General features: G+C 39.5%; 2 protein-coding genes across 4 annotated transcripts; both read left to right on the top strand.

Moving 5' to 3' along the window:
- Positions 1-3,488: 3,488 nt before the first annotated feature.
- DYNLT2 (dynein light chain Tctex-type 2) lies at positions 3,489-6,349 on the top strand. The gene is made up of 3 exons (XM_064158468.1): positions 3,489-3,669; positions 4,482-4,640; positions 5,881-6,349. Exons 1-3 carry the CDS (start codon positions 3,514-3,516, stop codon positions 5,989-5,991), a joined length of 426 nt encoding a protein of 141 aa, XP_064014538.1. The 5' UTR covers positions 3,489-3,513; the 3' UTR covers positions 5,992-6,349.
- Positions 6,350-6,959: 610 nt separating this feature from the next.
- PHF10 (PHD finger protein 10) lies at positions 6,960-26,714 on the top strand. Of its 3 annotated transcripts, none has more exons than XM_064158467.1 (12): positions 7,737-7,877; positions 10,393-10,499; positions 10,963-11,093; positions 11,845-11,922; positions 13,292-13,425; positions 13,549-13,698; positions 15,587-15,696; positions 17,247-17,400; positions 19,712-19,867; positions 24,469-24,577; positions 24,853-25,041; positions 26,478-26,714. In XM_064158467.1, the coding sequence occupies exons 1-12, from the start codon at positions 7,809-7,811 to the stop codon at positions 26,561-26,563; spliced, it is 1,473 nt and encodes a 490-aa protein (XP_064014537.1). In that variant the 5' UTR covers positions 7,737-7,808; the 3' UTR covers positions 26,564-26,714. The 3 variants fall into 3 exon arrangements, with proteins under 3 accessions (XP_064014535.1, XP_064014537.1, XP_064014536.1); XM_064158466.1 differs by having other exon boundaries at positions 11,839-11,922; XM_064158465.1 differs by lacking the exon at positions 19,712-19,867 and having other exon boundaries at positions 6,960-7,877; positions 11,839-11,922.
- Positions 26,715-27,159: the final 445 nt, after the last annotated feature.

The raw sequence follows: 27,159 nt of genomic DNA, 5'->3' as shown, positions 1-27,159 counted from the left end.
CGGATCGCGCGGGAAGAGTGGTACGCTGCCGCCGCGGTTGCTGCACGTCGCGGGGCGCGAAGGCGGCTTTTTTCCGCGGCTCGTCTCCGGCCGCGGGAGGGTAGGAGACCTCTGGCTACCTGTTCCTCCGCTAAGTCGTGGAGCAGCGCTCCAAGATGCCGCAGCTTGCTGCCGCCACATCAGAAGGAGAAAAGCGGCGTCAGAATCCGTTGGATAGAAACAGGGCGAGTGGCCTCCCGAGCAGGGAGGGGCGGCAGCTCCCGCAGTTCAGCTGCTGGAGTCTGAGACCGGTGGTGTCCTGCGGCTGACCACGCCAGCTATGCGGGAAGAGGACAGGGTAACGGCTACAACGGCTACGTTACCACGGGTGCTGATAACGGCTACAACGTCCTTGCTGCACGCCGGCGGGATGCGCTGGCCGCTCGCTCCTCTGTGACACTTAGCTGAGGTCAGGCTGCCGACCTCAGCTGGCGAAGGAAGGAGGACGGAGGAGTGGGGCTTGGGTCCTTAAGAAAGACAGTACAGTGGTGAGTGGTTACAAAGTGTGAACGATTTTGTGAAAACAAGAAGTGCTAAACCTATCTGTTCTACGTTCGACTAGGGATAGCTCATCTCCTTCCTGCATCGTCAGGTGCCATGTTTGCATCCACCGTGCAGCTCGAGTGCCGCCTTAGGCACTGGGAGGCAAAGCTGCTAAAGCTTTGTGAAGGTAAAAAAGAGGGAAGTATGGCCCTGCCTTTGATGGTGCGGTGTTTCTAGCTTGGGATGCTGTGCTGAGTACACGTGCCGTCTTTAGAAGAAGTAGACAGAACCATTTCATTAATTCTAAAGTAACCATTGGTTCTTAAAACAGACTTACTTACAAACAGGACTTCGAAATAACAAAAGCCTTATTTTCTTGGCATGTCTTCTCACCTATATCCAAGGTTAAGCCAATATAGTAGAGTGCAGTAATATAAGAACAGGCTTTTGTGTAGTCAAATGCAAAATTTGGTCTTGAATTTTTGAGGGATTTTTTTTTCACAAGGAATAAGAATATTATATAGAAATGTAATTGCGATGTTGTGCTGAAACTTATAATCACAGTATTTGTATTGAGAAACACATAACTTGGTTTATTTAGTGTCTGTGTCCAGAGAAGGGTGATGAAGCTGGTAAGAGGCCTGGAGCACAGCCCTGTGAGGAGAGGCTGAGGGAGCTGAAGGTGTGAAGCCTGGAGAAGAGGAGGCTCAGGGGTGACCTCATTGCTGTCTACAACTATCTGAAGGGAGGTTGTAGCCAGGTGGGGGTTGGTCTCTTCTGCCCGGCAACCAGCAACAGAACAAGGGGACACAGTCTCAAGTTGTGCCAGGGGAGGTCTAGGCTGGATGTTAGGAGGAAGTTGTTGGCAGAGAGAGTGATTGGCATTGGAATGGGCTGCCCAGGGAGGTGGTGGAGTTGCCATCCCTGGAGGTGTTCAAGAAAAGACTGGATGGGGCACTTAGTGTCATGGATTGGGTAGGGCCGGGTGATAGGTTGGACTGAGATCTCTTCCAACCTGGTTGATTCTATGATTCTGTTTGTCTAGAGCTGTCAATAAGATTTTTCTTTGCCTGCTTCTTACACATGAGGAAATGCTTATGAAAACTGTTGCTAATTAGTTAAATTTGTAAATAACAGCATTGCTTGAAGTCATGTGCTACAGATGAGAATTTTCTTCCATCTGTAATGATTCAGGTTGAAGGTATAACTCATGCTAAACCATGATAGCAAAGAATTGCCATTTGGATTGTGACCTTTTTTTCACAGATTTGTTTCCATTAATGTGGATTAGAATTCTTATCTGAGCAACTCTGTTGGCACAGTTGAGCAGGTAGGGACTGTAGTTCTAAGCAGAAAATAAAAGAGATGAATAAATAAATACGAAATAGAATGGGTCAGTGAAATAGAGCACAGTCATTGTTAGCTTGTTTCTATGAGATAACACAGAATACAGGTGGAAAGAGAGACACCATATTTGTTGGCCTCAGATAAAGAGATGATGAATCCTGTAAGGAGAGGTAATAATTTGTAAAGTCAGAAGTTTTCTTGAAGATAAGAAATCACAGAGACTCTTCTGGACAATTAAGTCTTTCACTAATGGGTCCACACCTATCTGAGCATACATGAACCTCGAGGTCAACTAGCAAACACACTGATGAAGAACATGGCAGCATCAGAGGAGGAGGATTCTTTTTGAAGACCTTTTTCCAAAATTTGCCAGAGGCTGGGAGTGGGCATGCAAAAAAAATTTGCATACATTAGCATGAGCTCCAAAAGCTTAATGAATATGTTAATTATTTCTCAGGAAAACTATGAATATGCATTGATTTGTATTTTATAAGACTGTATGCAAACCCTGTTTGCTATGCACAGACTATGCGGAATGATTTGCTCATGCACCCAGCCATAAATAAATGCATTTCTTACTCCCTGAAACCTTCAAGCTAGTCTTAGAGAGTTTGAATCTAAGATTTTTCAGTAGCATAGTCTTTATAGGCATGGATTTCCTTTAGAAGATAATGAGTGTCCACAGCATAAGTGAAAATGTGTGTGTTCCATGCATTTTTAGTGTTGTGTAAGTATTATGCAAAGCTCGCATTGTTAGTATGTGAGCAAACATCTGCAGCCGGTTTGCACAGCAGTTGCCAGCATCACTGTTTTTTTAACAGAATCATCTAACAATAAGGAGTCAGAGCTGAGATGCAGGTAATGTCCACCAGTGTTGGCAAGGCTAAGGTGTAAGGTATTTCACAGAGAAGAAACTGCATTGTTTCCCTTATTCTCAAACTCCTGACTGAAAGATCTGTGAGCCCCTGAATTACCACTGGACTTTTATCCACGGATGTGTGGATTTTTTTCTGTACTTCATAGTCTAAGCCTTGTTCTGTGGTACTATATAGCTTTCATGCTCTTTTCTGCTCTTCCAAGAAGGAAATGATTTTTTTTTCTAGCTGTAGTCAAGAAATGGAGAATGGGATTGAAGAGTCAGCAGAATGAAGGCAAGTAAAATTATATAGTCAGTGAAGCAGGCTTGTATTTTGGGTTTTGTGTAGGCTACTTGAATGAAAAGCTTGATGTTGTGGTTAGCAGTCTTGGACATATGTTAATATCTGTATCTTTTTACTTGGAAAATGAAGTGCATCCAGAGTGCTTGTATGGCGTTTCTGATTGTGTTTAAATGCAGACTTAGAATCATCACAGAATTGCTTTATTTGAATTTTGGTTAAAAAAAGTTAAAATTGAGAGGAAGTTAACCACTATTTTTGTTTTTCAGTTAGAGCAGTTAACCAGAATTAAAGATATCCATTGTCTGTTTTTTTTCTGCATTTTTCATAACGTTCTTATTTTTTTTTCCTCTTAACAATATACAATAAAGTATTATTTAGAGTCTGTTAAATGCTGACATATGATGTAAACTTTTTTATTATTTTGCACAGACCTAAGGGGGAAAAAAAGATACAATCAAATTACAAAGCTTTGGTTACAGCTGCAATGGAAGAGGAGAAATTGAGTGATTCTATGGAAGGAGAACAACTGGCATTCAGAGCTAAGAGGGCAAAGATAAGATATGCTAATACATACAGACTGGAGCCACATAAGAAATTTCAAGATTATTTAGTAAGAGACAAAGCTCAAGTAATACTAATGGTATAGTATTTTTTAAAACTGTCTTTTATTGCAAAAGTAGGCTGTCTAAAAGATTGTATTAATGGAAATGTGTGAGTTGCATAAAATAATCATCTACTTAAATCTTTGTAGACTTAGAGTTTTGGCACAGAAATGTTATCTGAATGTGCTCCATTTTGCAAAATGTGGAAGAGCCTCTAAGAGCCTCTGAGGTTGCCACTGAGCATGTGCTATTAAGATGGAGCTGAAGCTTCTTAAACTCTTACTCATTGATTCTGTGATTTCTCAATCAAATTGGGCAGTAACAGAATTCACATTAATCTGAAAAATATCCAGTTATCCAAAGATCCTGGTCTTGAATTTGTGAAATTCTACTCCTTCAGTTTGTTTTACTAATACCACATGACCTGCATAAAATATTCTTGGTGCTCTTACCAGTCTGACTGCCACATACAAAGATTAAGGAAAGATAAAGGAGAACAATCTGAGATGTTATGTAGTTGTTAGTGACACTTTGAATAGTCATAACCAATCCTTGTAATTCTGCTGCCTGGAAGACATGCTTTGGATATTTGGAACAGGTATTAGTAATGCTATTTTCCAATGAAATGATCTCAAATGATGGATAATGCTGTCCTGTTAAATGGAGATTTTTCTGGACATGTTTGTCACTTTCAAAACCCAAACAAAATGTTTTAGGAGCCTTTGCTGTTTGAGAGCATCATCGATACTCACTATTCTACTCATTCTTCTAATGTTTTATAATGAAAACAAGTTTTTGGAAAAAGACTATCAGTATGAAAACTAAGGTCTTTCAAATTTGTTTTTGATAGAATAAACTTCAGCAGGCCAAATATGATGGAGTTTCTAGTCCTTCTTTGTGTGCTTCAATCTCAGAAGAAATATTAAAGGCTGTGAAAGAATTGGACTTCGACCGTTATAAGTATGTGGTGTCAGTACTGATTGTGGAAAAGGCAGGCCAGGCAATGAATGTGAGCAAACAAATTATTCATGACACCTTTTGTAATCTGAAAACAAGGTGCATTCAACAGATTAACTACTTTGAGATGGTTTTGAAGCGTTTGGCTTCTTTATGGGGAGTAGTATGCCAGGTAACAATTTAAGGTACTCCTGTGATTCTTAAGCCTTAGAAGGTTGTCTTCTGAGTTCAGTAACAGTGGTAAGCAGCCCGATGATGCTCTTCTTTGTGAAACAATTATTTCTGCTGTGTGCTGTGCCAGTTTATTGCATGACTGCAGTGAATTTACTTCTTTCAGTGTATGTTGATCTCCAGTTGGGTTGTCGCGTTCAGCGTAAAATGCCATTCAGTTTTAGTGTGGGATGACGTGGAAAGGAAGGTGGGGCGGACAAAGGGATGGAAACTGTTCCAACTGTTGTTGCTATCAAACAGATTTGGGACTAGAAATTAACAAGTGACCTGAACTCTAACCCGAAAGAAAAGTATTCTAGGCTTTCTTGTGTCATATGTAAATGTACATGTATGCAAGCTCCCATTGTCATTGAGAACACTTAAGGTACCTTGCAAATTGTCAGAGAGCATTACTATTTAAGAGTATTCATCATGAGCTCTTAAAACTTGATGAAACCATAGCTGGGTTTAGTGGTTTATGTGAAACAGTGTTTCAAGAGTTACCAGCTTCAGTAAGGAAATCTCTGTGGGGACTGTTGATCTGGTGCTGCCTCTGAAGTTGTACATTGAGGATCTGTCGGTTAAGACAGATTACTGGAAAGGTCCAAGTTAACTTTTCTCCAGGGAAACATGTTTATTCTGTCAGTCAATTGACACATTTTAGCTTTGAGAACAGATTTACCAAAAAAAAAAAAAAAAAAGCTGAGAATGCAGGTCACAAGTATGCTGGAGTAAGATGGGAGGAGTGGAGGACATGACTTCCTAGTTGTATATGTTCTGAAAATAAGTGTTTACTTGTGATGCTTTTGAGGGGGTGCTGTTACAGTAAGTTGAAGTGCTAACAGTGAACATGGGTGAGAACAGAGTTTTTGCTTTAGACATTTTTGGGTATATTAGGGTGGAAGCTTTACTGTGAAGGAAGAACATGTATTTTAACATTGAGTGAAACTTAGTCGATTTCACTTTAACTTTGCACTTTGTAACTCTCATCATGTAATTGCTGGTATTTACATAACCTTTTAAAGCAAACGAACACTGTCCTCTTAGATTAATAAATGGCTTTTTCTTCTTCTTTCCTTTAGGTTGCCAGCAGATGGGTCTGGGATGCTCAGAGAGACACTTGGGTTTCAGCTAAATGTGAGACTGAAACATTTATTGCACTAGCTTTGATAATGGCATGTTACTATGACTAGCACTCTAAAAGGCTTACCTGGTTTTGTGTGTCATATATCAGGTGTCTTTGAAACTTTTCATAATGTCATTTTTTTTAGTACTGATTTTAGTACCAATACTGTTGGCACATTGAAATTAGCATACAGCTGAGATAATTTTGCTCATTTTTTTTCTGTTGGAAAATCTTAGACTCCCCAAAAATGCTTCTGAAATGCATATGGTTGAGTACATATGGGTTTCATCTGTCATAACACTATGCTGTGGAAGTTGGAGCAGCTGGTGTAAGGCCAAACTTTGCAAAATTTTGAATGTTATCTGTTGTCTGCCTAGGGTGCTAATGAATGTTTACAATAAACTGCAGGTATCAGCATTCTTAAAAGTGTGGTTTTTGTAAAAAAAAATGATAGTATCCAGATTTTTATCTGGTTATATCTGTGATGAAATGCCAGTTTGTGTAGAAACACTGCATGGAGGGAAGCTGTGTTTTGCACTTGCACAAATTTCTATGTTTGCCTTGGATGAATTGTAAGTGCAAGTCACTGGCTTCCTTGGTCCTTAAACTCACTTCAAGTGGCCAGCTGTGCTCAGGCTGGTGGCTTAGCATTGAATTAGGACAGCAAGTTTGGTCATTTTTGTGAATGGCTTCTGACTACAACGGCAGGAGGATGATGGGGTCAGTAACGAGGCTAGTGACAATCGGTCGGTGTTTAGCAAGGTCAGTGATTATTGTGTTTTGGAAAACACGACTCTGGCAGACCAGTGTGCAGGCACCAAGTGCGATGCCTTTGCCGTGTCTGTTGTATTGTGAAGAACTGAAAGTGAACGCGCGCGGGCGCAGACGCGGGCGTTGCTGCTGCTCCTGTGCACCCCGTGGCCTGCGCGGCTCTGAGCCTGCTCGGAGCCGCTTGCGGGTGAAGCCCGAGGGACGGGGACAGCTCAGGGAGCGGGGAGCTGCCTAAGGAGAGGCTGGGCCAATGCCTGGGGGCGGCGGCGGGATTCTTGCTGGGGAGCGGATTCGCGCTTTGTTCGCTGGAGCGGGGGCCGTGCGCGGCCACGGAGCCCGGCTGCGCGCGGGCGAGCGGGCACACGCGCCGCCCCGGTGGGACTGGGGGTCTTTCTTGCGGGGAGTGCAATGCTCCGCCTCTGCTCGGCCGTAACGGTGGGAGTAGGACTCATCCCGGCGCGCAGCTGGCTCGGCGCTTTCGCGCAGCGGCGGGGCTGGCTTCGAGCGCCCTCCTCGCAGGGGCGAGCGCGCCCCCCGCCCCCTCGTACACCCCTCCTGCGGGGGCTGATGGTTCACAAACGTAGCTCGTCCCCGGCTGACGTTCCCGGAGACGGGAGCCTGGCGTTGGAGCAGCCCAGCCCTGCTGAGTGCCAGCTCCCACGCTGGTCAGCGGCGGCGGAGGCGCTCGACGCTAACCATCTCGGGGGGATGCTGCCCCTTCGCCCCGCGCTGCTGACCAAGCGCTATCGCGGTGGCTCGGGTTCGCGCTCGCGGCTGGGCCGCGCGGCCGCCAGAGCGGCGGCGGCGGGAGGAGGAGGGCGCGGCGGCAGCGGCAGCGGCGGCGGCGGGGCCCTGGCCTTGGGCCCGCGCGGCGGCGTTGGCGCGGTGGGCCGGGCGTCAGGCCGGCGGCGCGGACCGGGGTCGCCGCGGGCTGCCCGGAGGGGGGCGGAGCAGGAGCTGCACGAGCCGCCGCGCTCGTGCGCGAGCTGGCCGGTAGGGGCCGTTGCCACCCCCCGCAGGGGGAGGGGGGGCGGAGCCGGGCGCGGCGCGAGGCCGGGTCGCGCGGCGGCGGCGCTGCTTCTCTGCCAACCGGCGGCGGCCCCCGCGGCGGCCATGGCGGCCGTCCTGTCCCCGCGCCTCTGCGACAGCGACCCGGCCACGCCCGGCACCCAGTCCTTAAAGGTGAGAGCGGGCGACGGCCGTGGGGCTGCAGGCCCGGCGCGGCGGCCTGTGGCTGCGGCGCAACAACTGCCTCGGCGGGAGGCCTCTACTGGGCCCCCGTTTAGGCACTGCGAGCACCCCGACGCCTGCTCCGGGCTCGTTTCATGACTTCCAGGAGATACATGTGTCAGCAGGCCGCCTCTTTTCACGTGTTTGGCGCTTTCCCGTGCCGCGGGCCGAACTTCGGGTGCGAGTCCGGGGCTGCGAGGGCGAGGCCTGTCCGAGTGCCCGGAGGGGACCGTTCTTTCCAAAACTCCTTAGCCTTGCCGAGTGCCACGCCGCGGGTCGCTCCGGACCGTGAGAGCGCCCTAGCGTAGCGCCCAGCAAAGTTCGTGTCTAGTCTTAGGCTCTTGTGCGTAGGCCTGCTGACTCGTACCCGCTTTTCCCGGCGTTGCCTGGGCGTCTGGCACTTGCGCGCTCGGGTGTGGATTGGCAGTTACTTTTTGAAAGACCTGTTGGTAGTTCAGGCCTTCTGACTGTCTAATAAAGGAACGTTAAGTAGGTCATGTAGTTGATATACGGACCAGGAGCTCCTTATTTTGCAAGGTCTGACAGACTTCTGTTTTAGATAAACATGCATTTTCAAGGAAAGAAGTGGCTTTTTTGGGGCGATGTTTGACTTCCTCTATAAAGAAAGCCACCAGGCTCTCCCTGTTATTTTTGGGACAGTTAAAAGTGGTTGAACCACAGCATGCCTTAGAGTACAATACAAATACTTCTTCTGTAAAGTGCTTGTTTTAATCTAGGAGTCTGTGTGATTGAATTTGCTAAAAATTTCAGCAGTTGAGAAATCAGAAGTGGAGGACGTATATCTCTCTTGTGGTATGGGTACTCATATTTTTAACAATGTTGGATTTTAATAACAGAAAATGTAAAAGCAAAAGGAGAAACTGACGTGAGGCACTTCCTCTTAACTGTCAGATTCAGTCTCTGTTCAAAATTGTTTTCAAGTCTTGCAGCTGTGGTACAGGAAAGCATGGCTTTGGCCTTGTTGGTTTTTTTACCTAATAGCTGAAAAGGTTTGGTGTGCAATAATGTTCTGCATGGTAAGTAGGGATGTACTACTGATGAAACATTGTCACAAAATACTTGGGTGATAGTGTTCCGATAGGGAACTGTTGCTTGATTTGTCTAATTGAGTTTATATAGGGTATTCCCCACACTAGTAGGAAATAGTATTACTCAGGGAAGTGCTGGTTACCTCATTCTTTAAGTGTAGCTTCATTTAAAAAAAACCCCACAATTTAATTAAATTTGCCTATTTTTTTTCGTTATTTTTGTTCATATTCTGCTACATTTCTGACTTTCTTGCTACTCCACAAGAAAGGAAAGAAAACTAATTCTGAAAAACAACCCAAAAGTACAGGAGACAGATGTTTTTGCCCTGTGGCCTGTCTGAATTCTAGTACTGTGAGATTCTACATAACAAAAGTAATGTATTCACATTTGGTGAATCTTTTTAAATGATATTTGAAGTGAGGTGGTAGAACATACTGGAGTGAAAGATGTGAAGGCAGACCTAATAATTGTTCTTGTCATTTAATAAGTACAATTGGGTTTTGTCCATTTCTTTCTGGCTGCTAACTTCTTAAACTTTACAGAAGTTATAAAATGTGATTCTTTCATACTACACTTAAGAGTTTCACTTAGATATCTGCTTGGCTCAGCTACTAGTGGCATAGGTAATTCACTTGAACACTTCTGTGTTCAGTTTCTTAGTCACATAAGGGTGGTCAATAAGTGCATGGAGAACTGATGATGTGAGTAGGAGTATTGAACAGCAAAGCAGTGAAAAATGCAAGAAAAAATACTGAATTGCTATTCTGCTAGATTTATTTAATGCTTTGTTTTGGTTTTTTTTATTATCTTCACCTTTTGTTTATATAGATACTACAGAATTCAAATAGTGATAATGTAAGTCAGCTTATAAATGTTCCCTTGTAATAGCTTTGTTTTGTCCTGTATCTATTGCAGTACAACTTCAATTTTTATATTTTTTGCCACAAAAGACAAGTCTTTGCTACTACTGTAATCATATCTTTTTGTAAGCCATATACCATTCCTTTTATTTTACCCTATGTCTGTAAACTCCCATGTTACTTTTGTTAATATTTTCCTTTATGCTATAAGCATCAGCTCTCTCCTGAGCCTGATGTTTTTGCTCTGCCCTTGAGAGCTGGCCTGATTAATTGAAGTAGTCTCATCCCTGACTGTGAGGAAAGTTTGTTGGGTCTGCATCTGTCTGATCATACTAATGCCATAGACAGTTTACGTCAAGAACAATGAATTTGGTGGTCAGAGTCTCAGCTCTTGCCTGTTCGGTACTCTACCTACACAACAGGTGAGGATCTACCCCATTCTCCTTAGGTGCCAGAGTATTTAAACCATAGACTGCCTCACATTATGTTTTGAAGTTTTACGTAATGTGTTGAATACTCTTTAATTTTTTTAGTATTCATCTTTGTTTTCCTCTCAGGATGACACAGAAGAAAATTCCAATGATGGCAGCCAGCCATCCAAAAGACGACGTATGGGCTCAGGGGACAGTTCTCGGAGCTGTGAAACTTCTAGTCAAGACCTTGGGTAAATACTATGTTTTACAGTTCCTACTTGTTGTATTCCTAGTCTTACTGTATTGTTCAGTGTGCTCTTCTTTCTTTGCTTGTTTTTTATTCTTACGTCTTTCTGAATTGAAGCTGTCTTTTTCTCTCACTGTTGTAAGAGATTTTATTCTAAAACAACACAAAATATGCTGCATCTAATCTATATTTACATGTTTTCAAATAATTGCAAGGTTTGGAGTAAATTTTTATCTGCTTTTCCTGGTCCATAGCTTTCTGCTATCATGGATTTCCCTTTCTTTGTGTTTTGTTTCTCAGAACATTGGTGACTGCTGAAGGGGGAAACAGGAATGCAGTGTCCTAAATTTGTCCAACTTCATAGATGTTGTTCATTGACATATAGATAGAAATTCAGTAATTCCTAGAACTGCAAGTATCTGTCTTAAGGGCTCTTGCATTCATTGTAGTGTTGTTCTTATACTTAGGTACAGCTATTTTCCTGCTGAAAACTTGATAGAATACAAGTGGCCACCAGATGAAACAGGAGAATACTATATGCTTCAGGAGCAAGTCAGTGAATATTTGGGTGTTACTTCCTTTAAAAGAAAATATCCAGGTATTTATCTGTAATGCTTTTCTTATGAAAATATTTGTCCTTGTATCATTTGGATGTGTCTCTTTCACTATAGCATGAGCCAACTGATTTAAAAAATGACCTGGCAAAACCAGACCTGAATTATATGTGTTGTGCTTCTTATTTTTGTTACTGGCATATTGAAAATATCTCCTTGGTTTTGAGATAATTTAAGACTTGTTTTGGTAGTGCCACTGGAAATTAGTAAACAGGTCTGATTTGGGGGTTAGTTCAGTAAGTACCTTCTGAAAACCATCTTCATTTTAAATATTTTGATGATTTCTTACTATGTAGCTGTGTCTCTGTATTCCACTTCCTGAAGCATGGCAGCATTTCTACACCATGGAAGAATTAAAAAACAATCTGGAAGGTTCTAAGATTTGAACCTTCATTATTCAGAATAGTCAAATCTGGTCCTTCTGTCCTGAAATTTATTTTAGAAGGCAGAATAAAAGAAACAAAGAATGTTCCTTCAGTGGTTGATAGCGTTTTGTGCATCTGAGCTTTTGTCAGGTTTCTTCAGGGTCAGGGTACTCAGAAAAATGGACTGTGTTCCTACAGTGTATATTAAATTTAAAGTTAATTTATAAAATTACAGTTTTAATAGAAATAGTAGCATAATACAGGCTGTCACTGAACAGAAATAAAATTGTCAAAATACTTTGACAATGCCAGTGGAGGAGTGGGTAACTGCATGTTTTTATTCTCTCTTTTGTTTTCTGTGGAGATTTAGAAAGACGAGATTTATCTCATAAGGAGAAGCTCTACCTCAGAGAACTAAATGTTATTACAGAGACTCAGTGCACATTAGGTAAGAAATTGTTATATTCCTTGTTACAGTATTAAAAATATGACAGACCAAAAATGTGATTCTGTTTCATAGAGAAGAATTGCATCACTCTCAAATTAAAATGTAAATGCTGAAATGAAAACTGATTTATTATTAACTTGAGTAAGTTGGCCATGGAGTATCAGTATTCCAGATTCATTATTAAAAAGTAAAATTTGGATCTGTTCTAATGAGCAAAATCTCTTCTATGTTGTAATTTAAATTTTGGGACCTTTTTCTCCTTCTGGAAAGGAGAACATATTTTCTTTTTAGTTGAAAAGGTAAATAAATTTTGTTTTATTAAGTCAGTTGGAAATCAGCAAACACTGGTCTTACAGCTTTTGTTAGAAGCTAGAAGGATGTGTATTAAAATATTTTACTTAAAAAGCAATGATGTAATTTGTGATTTATATTGAGAGAGCTTTGGTGTAAAAAATATTACAAAATACTTTTTTTTTTCTTCCTCTGCTAATACCTGTGGCTTCAACATGTTAGAGATTAAACAATGCCTGTCTCATTTTTTTATATAAGTCATGAGTCTGTGTAAATGTAGCACCACTTTGTATACTAACAAGCTTTGATATGCCACATTTATTTCTTAATTGCCAACTCACTTGAATTTTTTTATCTTTTTTTAACTTAAATATGCAGGAGAGAACAGTATCTAATTTTTATCAGTAGAAGCAAAATGCTATATTCTGCCTCATGTGTCCAGTAGAGATGTGTGAGTTAACTATCCCTATCTTTTAAGATTATATTTATAGTCAGTGGTGGTAACATAAGTCAACTTCTGTTCATTTGTCAGTGTTTGGATATAATTTTATTGGAACTTCTAAAGGAAGAGTTCTACATTGTAACTGCAAACAGAAACATACTGATTACTGAACTTCAAATGCTGCAATTGGGAGTTTGGAGCAGATTGGTGCTCTGAATTGCCCTCACAGTGATTGTTCCTTGATTTGTATAGAGAGGTTATGTAAACCTAATTTCAGTTAAGGTTCTGCGTGTTAACAGGACTAACACTTCACCATTATTGGAAACTGAAACTAACAGTTCACCAGATCCCACTTAGAGCAAAGGTTCTGCCTCACAGGGGAGTAGGTGGCTGAGTTGATGTGAATGGGGTCTGTAGTTCCTGTAGAAAGAATGGGCATCGGCTCGTTGGGTTAGAGGAAAACTCCTAATCAGCCTGTAAAGCTATATGTCGCTCCTGGTTGAAAGAGTGAGCAGCGTTGTGTGTAGCAGGTGGTTGTCTTTCACTGCTCAAAAACTAGAGGTGATGATCATGGGATATAAATAACCTACAGTGAGTTTTGCCAGACAGCATCATTATTGCTTTTATCTATTTCAGGTTTAACAGCCTTGCGTAGTGATGAAGTAATTGATCTTATGATTAAAGAATACCCTGCCAAGCATGCTGAGTATTCTGTTATACTGCAAGAGAAAGAACGACAGCGAATAACAGATCATTATAAAGAGTACTCTGTAAGTTAACTGTCATATAGGTGAACCAGATCTGTATCTGTAATGCATGGAGTATAAGAAAAAGACTGTTTTCAAACTGATAGCGAAATGCATATGAATTAATAACATTGTTTTTTTTTCCAGCAAATGCAGCAGCAGAACACACAGAAAGTAGAAGCCAGCAAAGTTCCAGAATATATTAAAAAAGCTGCCAAGAAAGCTGCAGAATTCAACAGTAATTTAAACCGAGAACGAATGGAAGAAAGAAGAGCTTACTTTGATTTACAGACGCATGTAGGCAGATTTAAGTTTCTTGTTGATGCCAATAAGTGGCTCCTTGCTTATCGTAGTGAAGTTTGTTTTGCTACCATTTTAAGTATGTTTATTACAAGGATTTTTATTAGTCTTGTTTCAGTCATGTAGGGACTTCAAACAGCTTTGCTGTTAAATGAGTAATACTGCTAAAAATAATCTCGTGGAGTTAGTGTGAAAACTTGTTTTTTTTTAATTGAAAGTACTTGTCTCAGGAAGCTTAAAAAATCAGTCTTTGTTGTGTCTTTAGTACACTGTTAGTAGCATAAAATTAGAGGGATTTTTACTTAGAAGCTTCTATTATTATGTCTACTCATGCAATTGGCTAATCCTTTTTTGGAATACCTCAAAAATTTTACCTGAACAATACCTAGAGTAAAACATTAAACTATTCTCTGAATCATTGCTGCTAGTCACAGAATTTGCAGAATGGTATGGATTGGAAGACATCTCTGAAGATCACCTAGTCTAACCTCTGCTAGATCTGAAGCTCAGCAGGGCTCTGGGCATCCTGATCTAGTTGAGGATGTCCCTGCTTACTGCAGAGAGGGTTGGACTAGATGACCTTTAGAGGTCCCTTCCAACCCAAACCGTTCTATGATTCTGTGATCACTTGGATGAAATCAGATAGGAACATGTCCAGGCAGGTTTTGAATGCCTTCAGAGGTGGAGACTCCCCAGCCTTTCTGGGCAGCCTGTTCCAGTGTTTTGCTACCCTCAAAGTGAAGATTTTTTTCATTATGTTTACAGGGAACCTCTGTGTTCTGCTTTCTGTCCACTGCGCCTTGTCCACTGGACACCACTGAGAAGAGTCTAGCTCGATCCTCCTGACATTTGCCCTTTAGTTTTATTTATAAGCATTAAGAGATCCCCCCTCAATCTCCTGTTTTCCAGGCTAAACAGACTCAGCTCTCAGCCTTTACTTAAAAGGTAGATGTTCCAGTTCTCCAGTCATCTTAGTGGCTCTCCACTGGACTTTTCAGTAGTTTCTTTTCCTTCTTGAACTGAGGAGCCCTGAACTGGGTGTAGTATTGCAGATGAGGTCTCATCAGGGTAGAGTAGATGGAGGATGTTAACCTCCTATAACCTGTTGACTGCACTCTTCTCAGTGCATCCCCGGGTGCCATTGTTCTTTTTGGCCATCGATGTTATGTCCTTGTTTTTGTTAGGTGTTGTGTATTTTTTATTAGCTTGGATATAGTTCATGCTTCTATGCTGATTAAAAACCAAACAAACAAGTAGAATTTTGAAGGAGGACTATCCTGTCTGTGTTAAGACAACAAAGCAAAACTTGTCTCTGCAAATGATTACTTGGCAGTCTATTGTGGAAAGCTTACATTTTTCAGATACTGACCCAGGTTAGAGATGAGATAGTTGATAATGAGTTTTATTTTTCTCTAACAGAAAGAAGGATGCTCTATAAACTGCTCTTTCCCACATATTCCTATTATTGATGGGATTTTATTGTTGTGCAATCTGGTTTCAGAGTTAGGATGGACACGTTCTTACTGCTCCCCGACCGCTATGGATCAGTAATGATAATTCATAATAAAGATGCCAGTCACAAAATTTAGTGTTTACTGTTTCAGTTGTTATTTTTAAAAAGTATTTTATATAATACACTGTTAAATGTAGGTGTAGCTAGTATCTTTTAATTCACTAGGTACTTAGTGATTTGACTTCATCCATTATGCTGTTTTGTGAATGGGATCTCTTACTGTTTTAATGAATTGGATTTCCTATGGGAGAACTTGGATAAATGCTCCAACTCAATAAAACAGTCTAGTTAAAAAATAGCTGCCAGGATAGATGGTGCTCAAAAGGTTATATGTGAAACAAAACCATCATTGTTTTGTGCTAAACAATACAGATTATCCAAGTGCCTCAAGGAAAATACAAAATCTTGCCTACAGAGAGAACGAAGGTTAGTCCTTATCCAGTGGCTCTCATACCCGGCCAGTTCCAGGAGTACTACAAAAGGTATTTTACAAGCTTCCTAACTGTTGACACTGTTGCACTGGTCTATTTTCTCTTTATCTGGCAGATGGAAAACATTTTGGTGTACTTACTGTAAGCTTCTGAATTAATTTTATGTTGGAGACTTTTGCTAGTTTAGTAGATGCATAGTGTGACAGCTTTTGTCAACAAAAGCAGTACTGGCTGCAAGGATACTGTCTCTGTTGATGTATTGCAGTGCCTGAGATTTGGCTTGCTAGATGTTTACTGTTGTAAAAGGAGACACTGATTTCTTTCCTACCACCATCACGTGTTTACTTATCTGTTTCTGTGTGTGTGCTGAGATAACATTCCTACATCAAAGTGTTGTAATGCTGGCTTGTGATCGTTTGCTGTGTGCCAGTACTACCAGCCTTTAAAAAAAATAAATAGAGAGCTTTTTTTAATTAAAAGAAGGAAAATGACTGGTTGTTTGGGCTGAATTTAATGTTGGATTTGTGAGCGAGTAAGATATTGATAGTTGTATGTTTACATTTAATGAAAAATGTATACTTGAGTGCTTGCACAAATTTAAGACCTTACCAGTGGCATGCTCCCATTTGACAAACACATAGTGATTTGAAAGTTGTTGCCTGCGTCTTTACCATCTCTACAACAGAGATGATACTCATCATTTATATGAACAGCTTTCTGTAGAGAAGTTTTTTATCTGCCTGTTCCTTCCTCATGCCGGCATGTGTGGCTGTATAGCCACCTTTGAATTTGCATGTTACAAGACATTCTTGAAAGACTTCAGTTTTATTAAATTAATGAATTAAAAATACTAGCTGCCTTGTTAACTTTGCACTTACAAGCTGCAAGTGAAACTACTTATCCTTAATGAAGGTCACAACCTTTCAAAATATAAATCAAAATAATATCCTATTTCTTATACTGCTTATCCATAATAGTTAGAGAACTTTCCTTTTTTTTCCTTAGTATTTAAGGTATTTGATTCGTGGCATTTCTGTGTGTGGGTTTTTTAAGTAGATTGCACAAGTTAAGCTCTATCTGGCCACAAGCAATGTGATTGAATCTTCATATTCTTCTGAAATTGTGTTTTTATTGAAGAACAAAAAAAATGCATATAATCAGGGAACTCATAGCTGTATTCCTCGTTTGCTTATGACTTAAGCTGTTTGTGTGCCCTCAATTAGAATTGCTGGGTACATGCAATGTGGACACTGTACATGCATAAACAAAGTGTGTAGTCTGTTTGGCATAGTAATGTGAATTGGTTAAACTGTTCAGAGGTTCTGTGACCTCTTAAAATGACTTACATTTGGAACATGGCTAATGTACACTTCTTCTGTTCCACAAATATTTGCTATAAAAAGACAACAAATATCTAGCATCATATTTGTGAGGAGAAACTAGTATGTTTGCTATGTTTTCAGAGTCTTGTTATGTGCTTTCCTGATAAAAGGGAGCTTTTCTTTCTCTCTTTGAAGTCTCTGTATGTTGTGTGACTTCATATTTATTCATAAGATACACATGAATTAATTCTATTTATGTGTTTCTTTATTTGACATTAGATACTCTCCAGATGAACTTCGTTACTTGCCGTTAAACACAGCTCTTTATGAACCTCCTTTGGATCCAGAGCTGCCTGCGTTAGACAGTGATGGAGATTCAGATGATGCAGAGGAAGGACGAGGTGATGAAAAACGGAAAACCAAAGGCAGTTCGGTGAGACAAACTGAAAGTATTCTTCAACAAAAAAAATCCTTTCCCTCACTTTTATTAGTTCCTATAGTTTCTTAGTAGCATTTTTAATATTTGCAGAATGAAGAATCCTACTCCCTGGTTTAGTACTTTATAACCTTGCTCTCCATATTTAGAACTCCATGCCCTTTCTTCCCTCTTTAAAGAAGTCTTGAAGACTTTTGCCAACCTCAGCTCTTTGCTGTGACCTTTTCCCCGATGAGAAGTTGCTAGCATTTCTGAGGAGAGTGAACACTTTTGTTAAGGTTGCAGCATATTTTGCTATTCAACTCCCTCCAGATCTGTCACTAAAGCAATTGTGTTGATAGCCTTATATCTTTTTTACTCCTGTGATATAGAAGCAGGGAGTACTAAGTGCAGAAACACTTTATTCCAAATTAAAGAGAAGGTAAAAAGCAGTTTTATTTTACAGTGCATCTTTAAAGATTGTTATGCTTTCTCTGTTAATGTAAATGTAAATGCAGAGCTAACTGTTACTAAAAATTAACAAATGTTAAGGGAGACTTTCACATACCTCCTTGGATAGTATTTTAAGTGCTGAAAGGCAGTTCAGCTTCAGAGAAATTGTCAGAGTACAACTGAACCATGGGTATATTGCTGTAGTTGGTATATTGGTGCCACTTTCCAGAATTTTTACCCTCATTTTAAGAGAATCTAAAATCACAAATGCACTTAGTTTAGTTGATGAACGTGTTAGATGCTGGGTATATATGATGATAAATTTTGTTATATAAGCATTTGTTCTGGATATTCATACGACACTTACAATTTATGCCAGCTTTCAGCCTAAAAAGGGAGATACAGGTGTTAAAACACCCTTACTACTTGCACCTTTTTTATTTGAGGAAAAAAAATCATGTAAATTTAGCATGTTAAACCAAAATTTCTAGCTCGTTTTTAATCACACCAGCTTTTTTACAGTTCCAGTTCCATTGACTTCCATTCCCTTTAATGGTAAAGGAAAGTGACTGGACTGGGCAGACTCTCATTTTGCACAGAAGTTCAGAAGCTGTTTTGTTGATGGAATGCAGAAAGGAAAATGTCCTTGTGTTGGAAGAGTGTAGGGAAAACTTAAGATGAGATACCTGTGAAGTGGGTTTGGCTATGGGAGCAGGGGGTCTTTGCTGGTCTTTGGGACATACTGTTCAGGAAAACTACCTGTTAAACATGGAAGTGGGCAGTTGTCAGGCCTCTTTTGGCTATCTACTATTCATCAGATCTCCCTGGTGAGTCCTACAATGTGCTTTTTGCTTTTTCACCCTCTCCACAGTCAGAGTCGGGTAGCAATTTTCCTGTTCTGTAGCGTTTTGATGCGCCTGGCCTAAGTAACCCTTCCCCTGAAGTTATGGTGAGACACACCATTTCTTGTTGCCACATGGTTTGCTATGCTTTTGTGTTGTATTTCTCCCTTTGCCCTATGTCTGGTTTTTTTTCTAGTTTTATTTTAGGCTCTGTGGTGTAGGCTGATTACTATTATGTTTGTACAGAGTGTGTTTTACTGTAGGGTGCTATTGTTAATTTGGCTTTGGGGTTTTATTGCAATAAATGTGATTAATAACATTTTTATCTTTTGGAGCTTTTTGAAGGCCTGTATTAACACTTCTCTGAGAAAAATCTTGTGCTGCTGCTCTTAATTATGCTTACATCAATATCTCTCTTTCTTTGAACCTCTTCCCCTCTTTCTTGCCTCCTCACTTCTCAGAAAAAAAACACTTTAACTGCAGCATAAATTCTGTTGTTTATTTCTGTATTAAGTATTGAAGTGTATTTTGCTTCTGATGACATTCTGCTGCTGCAATCCAAATTAAATACTGAGATCACTCCTGGTGAAAATAGTAGATGAGGGTGGCAGAAAAAAACCTTCATGTGTTTAATTCAAGGCAGTGCTATTTGGCTGTACATTTGAAATGTACAAGGATACTTCTAAATTTTTGTTGGCCCTTTACTTTGTAAACAACATCTTGAATGTGGTGGATTTCTCACTAACTTCTTTCTAAAGAACAAAGGTTCAAAGAATTGGGCTGTTGTTGTTGCCACTCTGGTATCAAGACCAGCTGGAAAATGTGACTGCTATTGCTGAAATCAGTCTATTAGCATGATTAAAACCTGATGATGGAGATTATGAGCAAAAGTGTTGTAGATTGTGATGTACCCCATGCTTTTGCAGAAGGAAAGATGTATCCTTCTTTTACCTTAGTTGTCTCTAAGAGGCATAGGAAAGACTTGTCTGTCTATCCAAAAAATAAAAAATATAGCTATGGTATTTTTATTATAGGACAATTCGTCTGGCAATGTATCTGAAGGTGATTGCGCCACAGACAACCAGGAGGATTCTTTTCAGGGAAGACAAAAAACAAGAGACAAAAGTACTACTCCAAGAAAAGATGGTTCCAAACGTTCTGTATTATCCAAATCAGTTCCTGGGTACAAGGTAGAAGAAAAGAGCCCCTGACTGAACTTCTTTACTGACCAGCCTCTCCCTGAAATATTTGTTTTTTTCAATAATGCAAAACTTCTGCTTGCTGTACTTCACTAGCTGCTCTCCTGTTGTGTAATTCATCTGTTTGCTTCCTTACTTCCTTTTTGCTTTTATTTCGTGTGGGTCTTTCCTTTACCCTAGCTATACAGTGGCCTCTGTTTCTGTTGAGTTCTCAGATTCTCAGGCAGTAACTCGAGAAAAATCCGTTATGGGTTTATCATTAGAACTCTGCATCTTTCTGTCTGCCTGAACACAGCAGTCAGAATGACTTGCCAGTTACAAACTAGCATTCAACATCCAGTATTTTTTTAATACTATTTAGTATGGCAGCATAGCAAGAGATCAGTGCTGTAAAATGCAGCTATGTGGTTAAACATATTATTACAATGTTAATTGTATTTTAAATGCAGCCTTTCATGCTGAGATATTAATATGTGTAGGACGCAAGTCTTACAGTAGTTGTAGAGGCAATACTACATAACCGCTTTAACAGTATATGGAAAGTAGCTTTTTATGTAATTCATACTATCTAGAAATATTTATGGGCAATATGCTTTTATCCAAACTAAAAACCTGGTAAGAATGTGAAGATGTGTTTCAGCTGCCAAGCAGTGATTGCCGAACCTAAGACCCAATCTTCAATATTACTTCATAATGATTTTAAGACTTAAGATAAAAATACCTTTCAGAAGAAAGGGGAACTGACACCTGTTATTGGTATGTTGTTATTCTGCATACTAAGAAAGGATCTGAATATAAGTCTTTTAAAACACATTACTGCCTAGTCCTGTTCCACTGAAAGGAATGAGAATTTTCCATTGACGTAACTGGGAATGGGAAGAGACCCATAATGAGGGAAGACACTACATTGTGATATGGTTTTGTATTAGCTATCAGGAATTCTTGGTAAGAGGTTATGGAGAAAGGAACACTTGTCAGTGACAAGATCCTACATACCGAGAAATGTGAGCTGGTGATGGCTTGCATTTTATATTCATAAATATTTACTATCTCTGTTTACCAAGTTAATAGTAAATAAACTATAACTTATGTTAAGCTAATTTCTACCAACAGTTCAACAGCTTTGATAAATTTACATACAGTATCTGTACAAATTCATAACAGGTAGCAAGCTCTGGTTGTGTTTTCTTTTCAGGAACTGACTAAGAAATATGCAAACTATGGCGATTTAGACTGTGGTACCATATGTCTATTTTTTTATATGTGATTTTGCAAATTGTTGTTAACACAGAATGCATACCAATATTCCCATGAACGTTAAATCCAAAGATGGAGCTTGAAATTTACTTTTTGCTTTGTTTAGTTTGACATTAGGGATCGTGTGCCACTGGTTTACAGAAGTCTCGCTTTGCTTGTGAGATACTCAAGTGTTTGATTAGTCCAGTCTATTTAATGGCCTTACGAATGCATAGCAAACTGGTGGAACAGAACTTTCTGTAAAGTTCTGAACCTTCTAATTGTAGAGGAGTGGTAGTATGCAGCACTGCATTTTGAAGATCGATTCCCAAAGCAATTACCTTTTGGTTCAAAATCATGGATTGTGTTAGTTAGTATTACTGTAAACTTAAAGTGCCACATCTTTGCAATGTCAGCATCCCCTGCCTGCATCAGCCAGCAGGCGGTTGATAAGTCAGAAGTGGTGATGTTGTGCTGGAAAGGTGGGAGGATTGGCTTTCTTGTTTGTAGGAATATTTAAACGCTTTCAGTAAGCCGAGTAACGTCGGCTGTTCTAAATGGTGAGACTGAAGGTTTCATGTTTGTTAGTCTATAAAAACACCAGATAATGGTATGTGCCTAAGTAATAGGGCGCTTTGAGCTGGAGGCTTAACTGACTTAAAATGTTGTCCCTGTGAATTCAAAATCTTTGTAATACTTTTTTTTCCCCTGTATCGCTCTCTAATATTTGTCTATTTTTGTAGGACAGTAATCTTTTGGTTACATGTAGTTAAAATTGAAGGATATTTGCTACGACATCATCATGCAAATGTATAGTTATAGCCACATTATGAGTATTGCAGGATTCACACATTTTCACTGAGTTATTTTTGGGTAAAAGAAATAATGTATTTTATATAGAAACATTTTTATCATCAGTTCTTTAACAAAGAACAATTATGGTGTGTTTTACATTTTCATCATGCTACAAGTAGCAAGTCTGCTGCAGCACTGGCTGCTACAATTGCACACACAGGGTACTGTTAAAAGTACAGGAGATTTTTTTGCACATAAAACTCAAATATATTGAGAAAATATATTTTATAACACTTCTGTTTTGGGTCACTGTATATGACAATAGAACTCTTTGCATTCAGAGTAGGACCTTATAAAAATGGAGTAGTGGCAACGCTTGTTTTGAGAGCAGTAAGACATCAGCATGGAAGTGAAAACTTAGAGCAGGCAGTCATCATTTTGACCCTGCATTCATTTTCTCTATTCCTCATCCCACTAAGATGAAGACATAGAAAGCAAAGTGGAATCAAATGGGATATTGTGACTTCCTGTTTGGATTTGATAAACTTTTCATAGCGCTTCTAAAAGCCATTTATGGTGGTAGAACTTGAACTTATTCGAAATGTGAATAGTCTTACATTTGTATTTTTATTTTTTCATTTTTGTAAAAATACTTCTATACTGTTGGAATTTTCTTGTTAGTAGGCTGTGATTCTCACCCCCCTAACATGCACACTTTCTTAACACAAGTTAGTGAAGACTAGATGGAAGCATTGTTTCTAAATGCATCTGTACCAGTGTCTAGAGTTATATGTATCAGAGTGTTAACCGCACATACCTAACGCAGGAATAGTGACTGAAAAGCAGCTCACATTAGTTTTGTTGGTGCTCTACATTAAAGGCAGTAAATCACAAATCCATAACAAGCTAGAAGTCTGATTAGAAAAGTGCTCTTGCTGTTATAGAAAGGGTTGGTTTATGTAGAAATAGATTAATACCAAACTAAATTGTAGCTGAAACAACGGAAGGGTAAATGCTGCAACGCTGACAAGGTTTAAGCGTGTGCCACTTTTGTTGGGAGGAGCAGGGTACAAAGGTATACATGTAGGACATGTAGGATAGTTGACAATAAAAGAGTTTGTGTGGGTTTGCTTCCATTATATTTATTATTTTGTAGAGATGTTTGTGAATGTTAGACTTATTTTATTGTTTATTATATTTATGTATCAAACAGGTTGACTCTGCTTTTTTAAAATAAATAAGAAAAAAAAAAGTCTGTATGAATGCCTCTGTCATCTTTTGAAGGAAGTTACCTATAAACATCTGGTATGGTGATTTGTTTTCTTAAACGAAACTCTTCAGACGAGACAATTCGAAGCAGACTGTAGCCACAGTTTAACTCAAAAAGCAGACTGAAAACTTCAGTAAACTTAAAGCAGTGCTCTGCGACAGCTTAAAAATGAGTCAAGATGCTGTTCTGCTAGGTGCTAAGAAGGACTGGCTAGGGAATTAGGCACACTTAAAGATGAGTTGCATTGAAAAAATATCTCAGCAATTTATATACATAAATTTATGCTTTCATTTTTAGTTAAAACTTCATTCTTGTCCCTACACATGGTTAGTCGCTGACTGGGACTCTTCTTGCTTACTGACAAGCCATTAAGTTCCTTAGAAAACAGGATGATACACCGTGAACTCTCTTAATAGCTGTGGATTTGCAACAGTATTTCTTTAAAACCCTGACACTAGTCGATTTATTAGTGATACTGAATTTTAAACCATGTTTCTCACAGATTTCCTTATGCAGAGGTCAAAGCTCTGTACTCACAGAAGTAGGGAAATGTTTGTGAAATCCACAATGCCTTACTTCTTTGTTCCTCTTTGGGATAAAACTGTGGTGTTTCTCTTGGGTTGAGACACAATACATACACAAGTGCTATTCAGTGAAATGGCCTATTTTTGTCTTAACTTTTAAATGGATTTCATGGAACCAAATGCACTCCAGATGATCATTAAGACAGATGATGAATGTAAAACCAATGAAATGCAAGGGTATGTACTTTGACAGCAATTATGACTGGATTCAAGAAAGAATGGCAAAACGGATAGCTGTGTACAGCACAGATAGCCAGATAACTGGAAACTGAAGATAAAAATAGTAAGTTTATTGTTTTTGTAATTTGTATATTTAGGGACAAATGCCATGCAAAAGGAAAAGTCATATTTAACTTCTTCAACAAACAGGAAATCCGCATGGAGATTCACAAACTTTTCCTTATCATAAAAATAAACTCAATGCTGTATCACATTTAATTTACACTGAGGGGAGTGTTAGCTGATGAATTTGTAGGAAGAAAGAAGTAAGCTTTTGCTTCAATTTATATATAATTCACTACATGTGCCTAATACAAAACTATGAAGCTGATACGTGAACTTTCTCAGTACCACTGCTTGTCCGTTGTTGTTGTGTCTTAAGGTTTGCACACCCTGACCAATTGTTCAGTGTAGGAAATATATGACATTTCCTTTTAAATCTGTAAATTCTTCTGGAATGAATTTATAGCCCTCTTCTACCCTTCCAGCCAAAGGTCATTCCAAATGCTATATGTGGAATTTGTCTGAAGGGTAAGGAGTCCAACAAGAAAGGAAAAGCTGAAGCTCTTATACATTGCTCCCAGTGTGACAACAGTGGTAAGTATCTGCATACACTACGCAGATTTCCTAAGGGAGTTTGTTTGAGAGATCTTGTGGAAATCCTTAATGCACTGCACTTGAGTACCAGCAGTGCAGTTACCTTTTTTTACCCATTGCTAAGGATCCATCACTATTTAATGCTACATATACTAGCACATTCAGTGCACTGTAGGATCTCTCCAGAAGGTGAGCTAAGCTCCAGTTTCTGTAATAGCAAACTAATTTCAAATCTCATTTCAGACATAAAAGTAATTATATCGGTTTTAATCTAGGCCACCCTTCTTGCCTTGATATGACCCCGGAGCTTGTTGCTATGATTAAGACTTACCCGTGGCAATGTATGGAGTGTAAAACATGCATTATATGCGGGCAGCCTCACCATGAAGAAGAAATGATGTTCTGTGATGTATGTGACCGTGGTTATCACACTTTTTGTGTGGGGCTTGATGCTATCCCTTCAGGTAATAAAGTAAGAGTTAATTGTTCCCTTCCTACCTCTTCTGAGTCCTGGCCTTTCTCTATCAGAATTAATATATGCATGTTTTTGACAGAACAGCTTAAAACAAGCATGAAGGGTAGGAACAAGCAATACTGCAGTAAAACATTCACACTGTAGGACCCAACTTTTAAAGTAGTCTTTATTTCTATGTATTTGGTTGCACACACTTTAACCTGCCAATTCCTGTGTAGGAAATATAATTGGCTTTTACAACAGAATCTGAATAACCTCACTTGGAACTGGGTGGTTTTGGTTTTTGTTTTTGATATCCACAGATCACTGAGAACAGTTGCCTCTTTTCATAAAAGAAACCTGTAGAGAGGCTGTATTGCTGCATAATGCTGGAATATAACTTTAACATTAATAAAGTGTTTGTGCTATTATTTCTGTTTCTAAACTTAAAAAGTACACTCAGGTTAGTATTTGTAAACACCTCTTTAAATTTCATCTTCCCATTTTTTTCCTAAAAGTCATAGCTGCAAATGCTGTACCTAGATGTGAGGCAGCCTGTACCTTTTAAATTACCTGGTCACTCATAACACCTGGCCACCTCAAGGCTGTGTAGAGAAAATAATGGGTGGTGCCATGGCCTTCCATGTAATACTACATCCATAGTAAGTTCATGAATAAGTGTTCAGTGGCTCCAAGTACTGCAATTGAAGTATTCTCTCTAACAAGTGCTTTCAGATATACTGTACACTGCCATTCTGAGAAGCATAGGTTCCATGGCTCATTTAACTTTCAGGCTGACTTGACTGAGCCTAAACAAGAGATTATATACCTACAAAACTCTAAAGTTACCAAAGCAGCCTTTATGATTCCAGATGTAGTAATACAAAAAGTTAAATCTGCTCTTTGTTTGCCCCTTGTTCCCTCAGTACATGGTGTGCTAATAAACTGATTTTTAGAGCAGATGATGAACCCCTGCCATTAGTTTAATCTGTGCGCCTGACTGCACTGAAATAACTGATGCTGGTTTGGGGAGCAGAACTCTGTACCTGTGGCAGAAGAACAACATTCCTCAACTGCTGTTCATTTCTGCCCTGGCTCACTACCCAGAACCTTTCATGTTCATTCCCATGAAAACACAACTTGAAATTCAAGCATTGTTTGTAAAGTTCTTTCCCAAAAACCACTTTGTCAGCACTGCTGGCACTTCTAGAGGTTCATAAAGATCAGTGTAGCCAGCTCTTCATAGAATGAGTCCACAAGGGAGGGTAAATTTTATGTGCTGCTTACTGTACCTTTTAGAAAAGACAGTTAAAGAATAGCCTTGGTTGTTTATAAAGGAAGTGCTACCACTCGATTAGCACCTACTATTGAATGGTAAAAGGTGCACAACTAGATGAGTGAGTAAAAAAGTTAGTTTCCCAATAATTGATAACTTTCTTTTCTTAGGTCGCTGGATTTGTGATTGTTGTCAGAAAGACACTCCTGTACCCAGAAGAGGAGGAAGAAGGGGGAAAAACAGCAAGGAGGGCTAAAAACCCCCAAAAACTTGCTGTCCAAAACTTAACTGCACAAATTGAAGTGATACTTTGGTGCTATTTAACCAACCACTAGTCTAAGAGGAACAATACCACTTTTTTTTTCCCTTTCTTTTTACCAAATAAACTTTTAATTTTGGCTATATAATGATTTTTTTTTTGGTGATACAAGTCACAAATCACATCCTGCCAGATGTTTAGACAGAGATAGGCAAGCCAGATTCCCACTCAAAAAGTGAAGGCTTTCAGAAACATGATTCAATTTGTACAAGCATTGCTTGTATAAAATACTACTAGTGTCCTTATTTCAGTGCACTGATCATTAAGCTCTGTGAGAAGTAAATTACAGAGCAATTTAAATAATACACTCTTTGCATAGCAACTGCTTATTTTGAAAGGTTCAACCAAAGAAAAACTTACTGGAAAAACTGAAGAGTAGGCACAGCCTGACCTTGCAATGTACTGCAAACTCCTTCCAGCAGAAGCTAATTTACAGCTTCTTTACAAGCTAATAGCTTATAATACATTTTAATGAGGAAGTCAAGTCACAAAATCTATAAAGAGAGGTATTAAGAAAACACCTCTCAAGTTCA

This window comes from Pogoniulus pusillus, chromosome 18, assembly GCF_015220805.1.
Source record: "Pogoniulus pusillus isolate bPogPus1 chromosome 18, bPogPus1.pri, whole genome shotgun sequence".
NCBI classification, from domain to species: Eukaryota; Metazoa; Chordata; class Aves; order Piciformes; family Lybiidae; genus Pogoniulus; species Pogoniulus pusillus.
This window is presented reverse-complemented; position numbering and strand designations above follow the sequence as displayed.

Bases quoted from the DNA above. Each gene is read 5' to 3' on its own strand.
- DYNLT2 (XM_064158468.1), top strand. From the start codon at position 3,514: ATGGAAGAGGAGAAATTGAGTGATTCTATGGAAGGAGAACAACTGGCA. The intron at 3,670-4,481 runs GTATAGTATTTT...TGTTTTTGATAG, and splicing joins AAGCTCAAGTAATACTAATG to AATAAACTTCAGCAGGCCAA. The intron at 4,641-5,880 runs GTGAGCAAACAA...TCTTTCCTTTAG, and splicing joins AGGCAGGCCAGGCAATGAAT to GTTGCCAGCAGATGGGTCTG.
- PHF10 (XM_064158465.1), top strand. From the start codon at position 7,104: ATGCTCCGCCTCTGCTCGGCCGTAACGGTGGGAGTAGGACTCATCCCG. The intron at 13,426-13,548 runs GTAAGTTAACTG...TTTTTTTTCCAG, and splicing joins ATCATTATAAAGAGTACTCT to CAAATGCAGCAGCAGAACAC. The intron at 15,697-17,246 runs GTATTTTACAAG...ATTTGACATTAG, and splicing joins TTCCAGGAGTACTACAAAAG to ATACTCTCCAGATGAACTTC.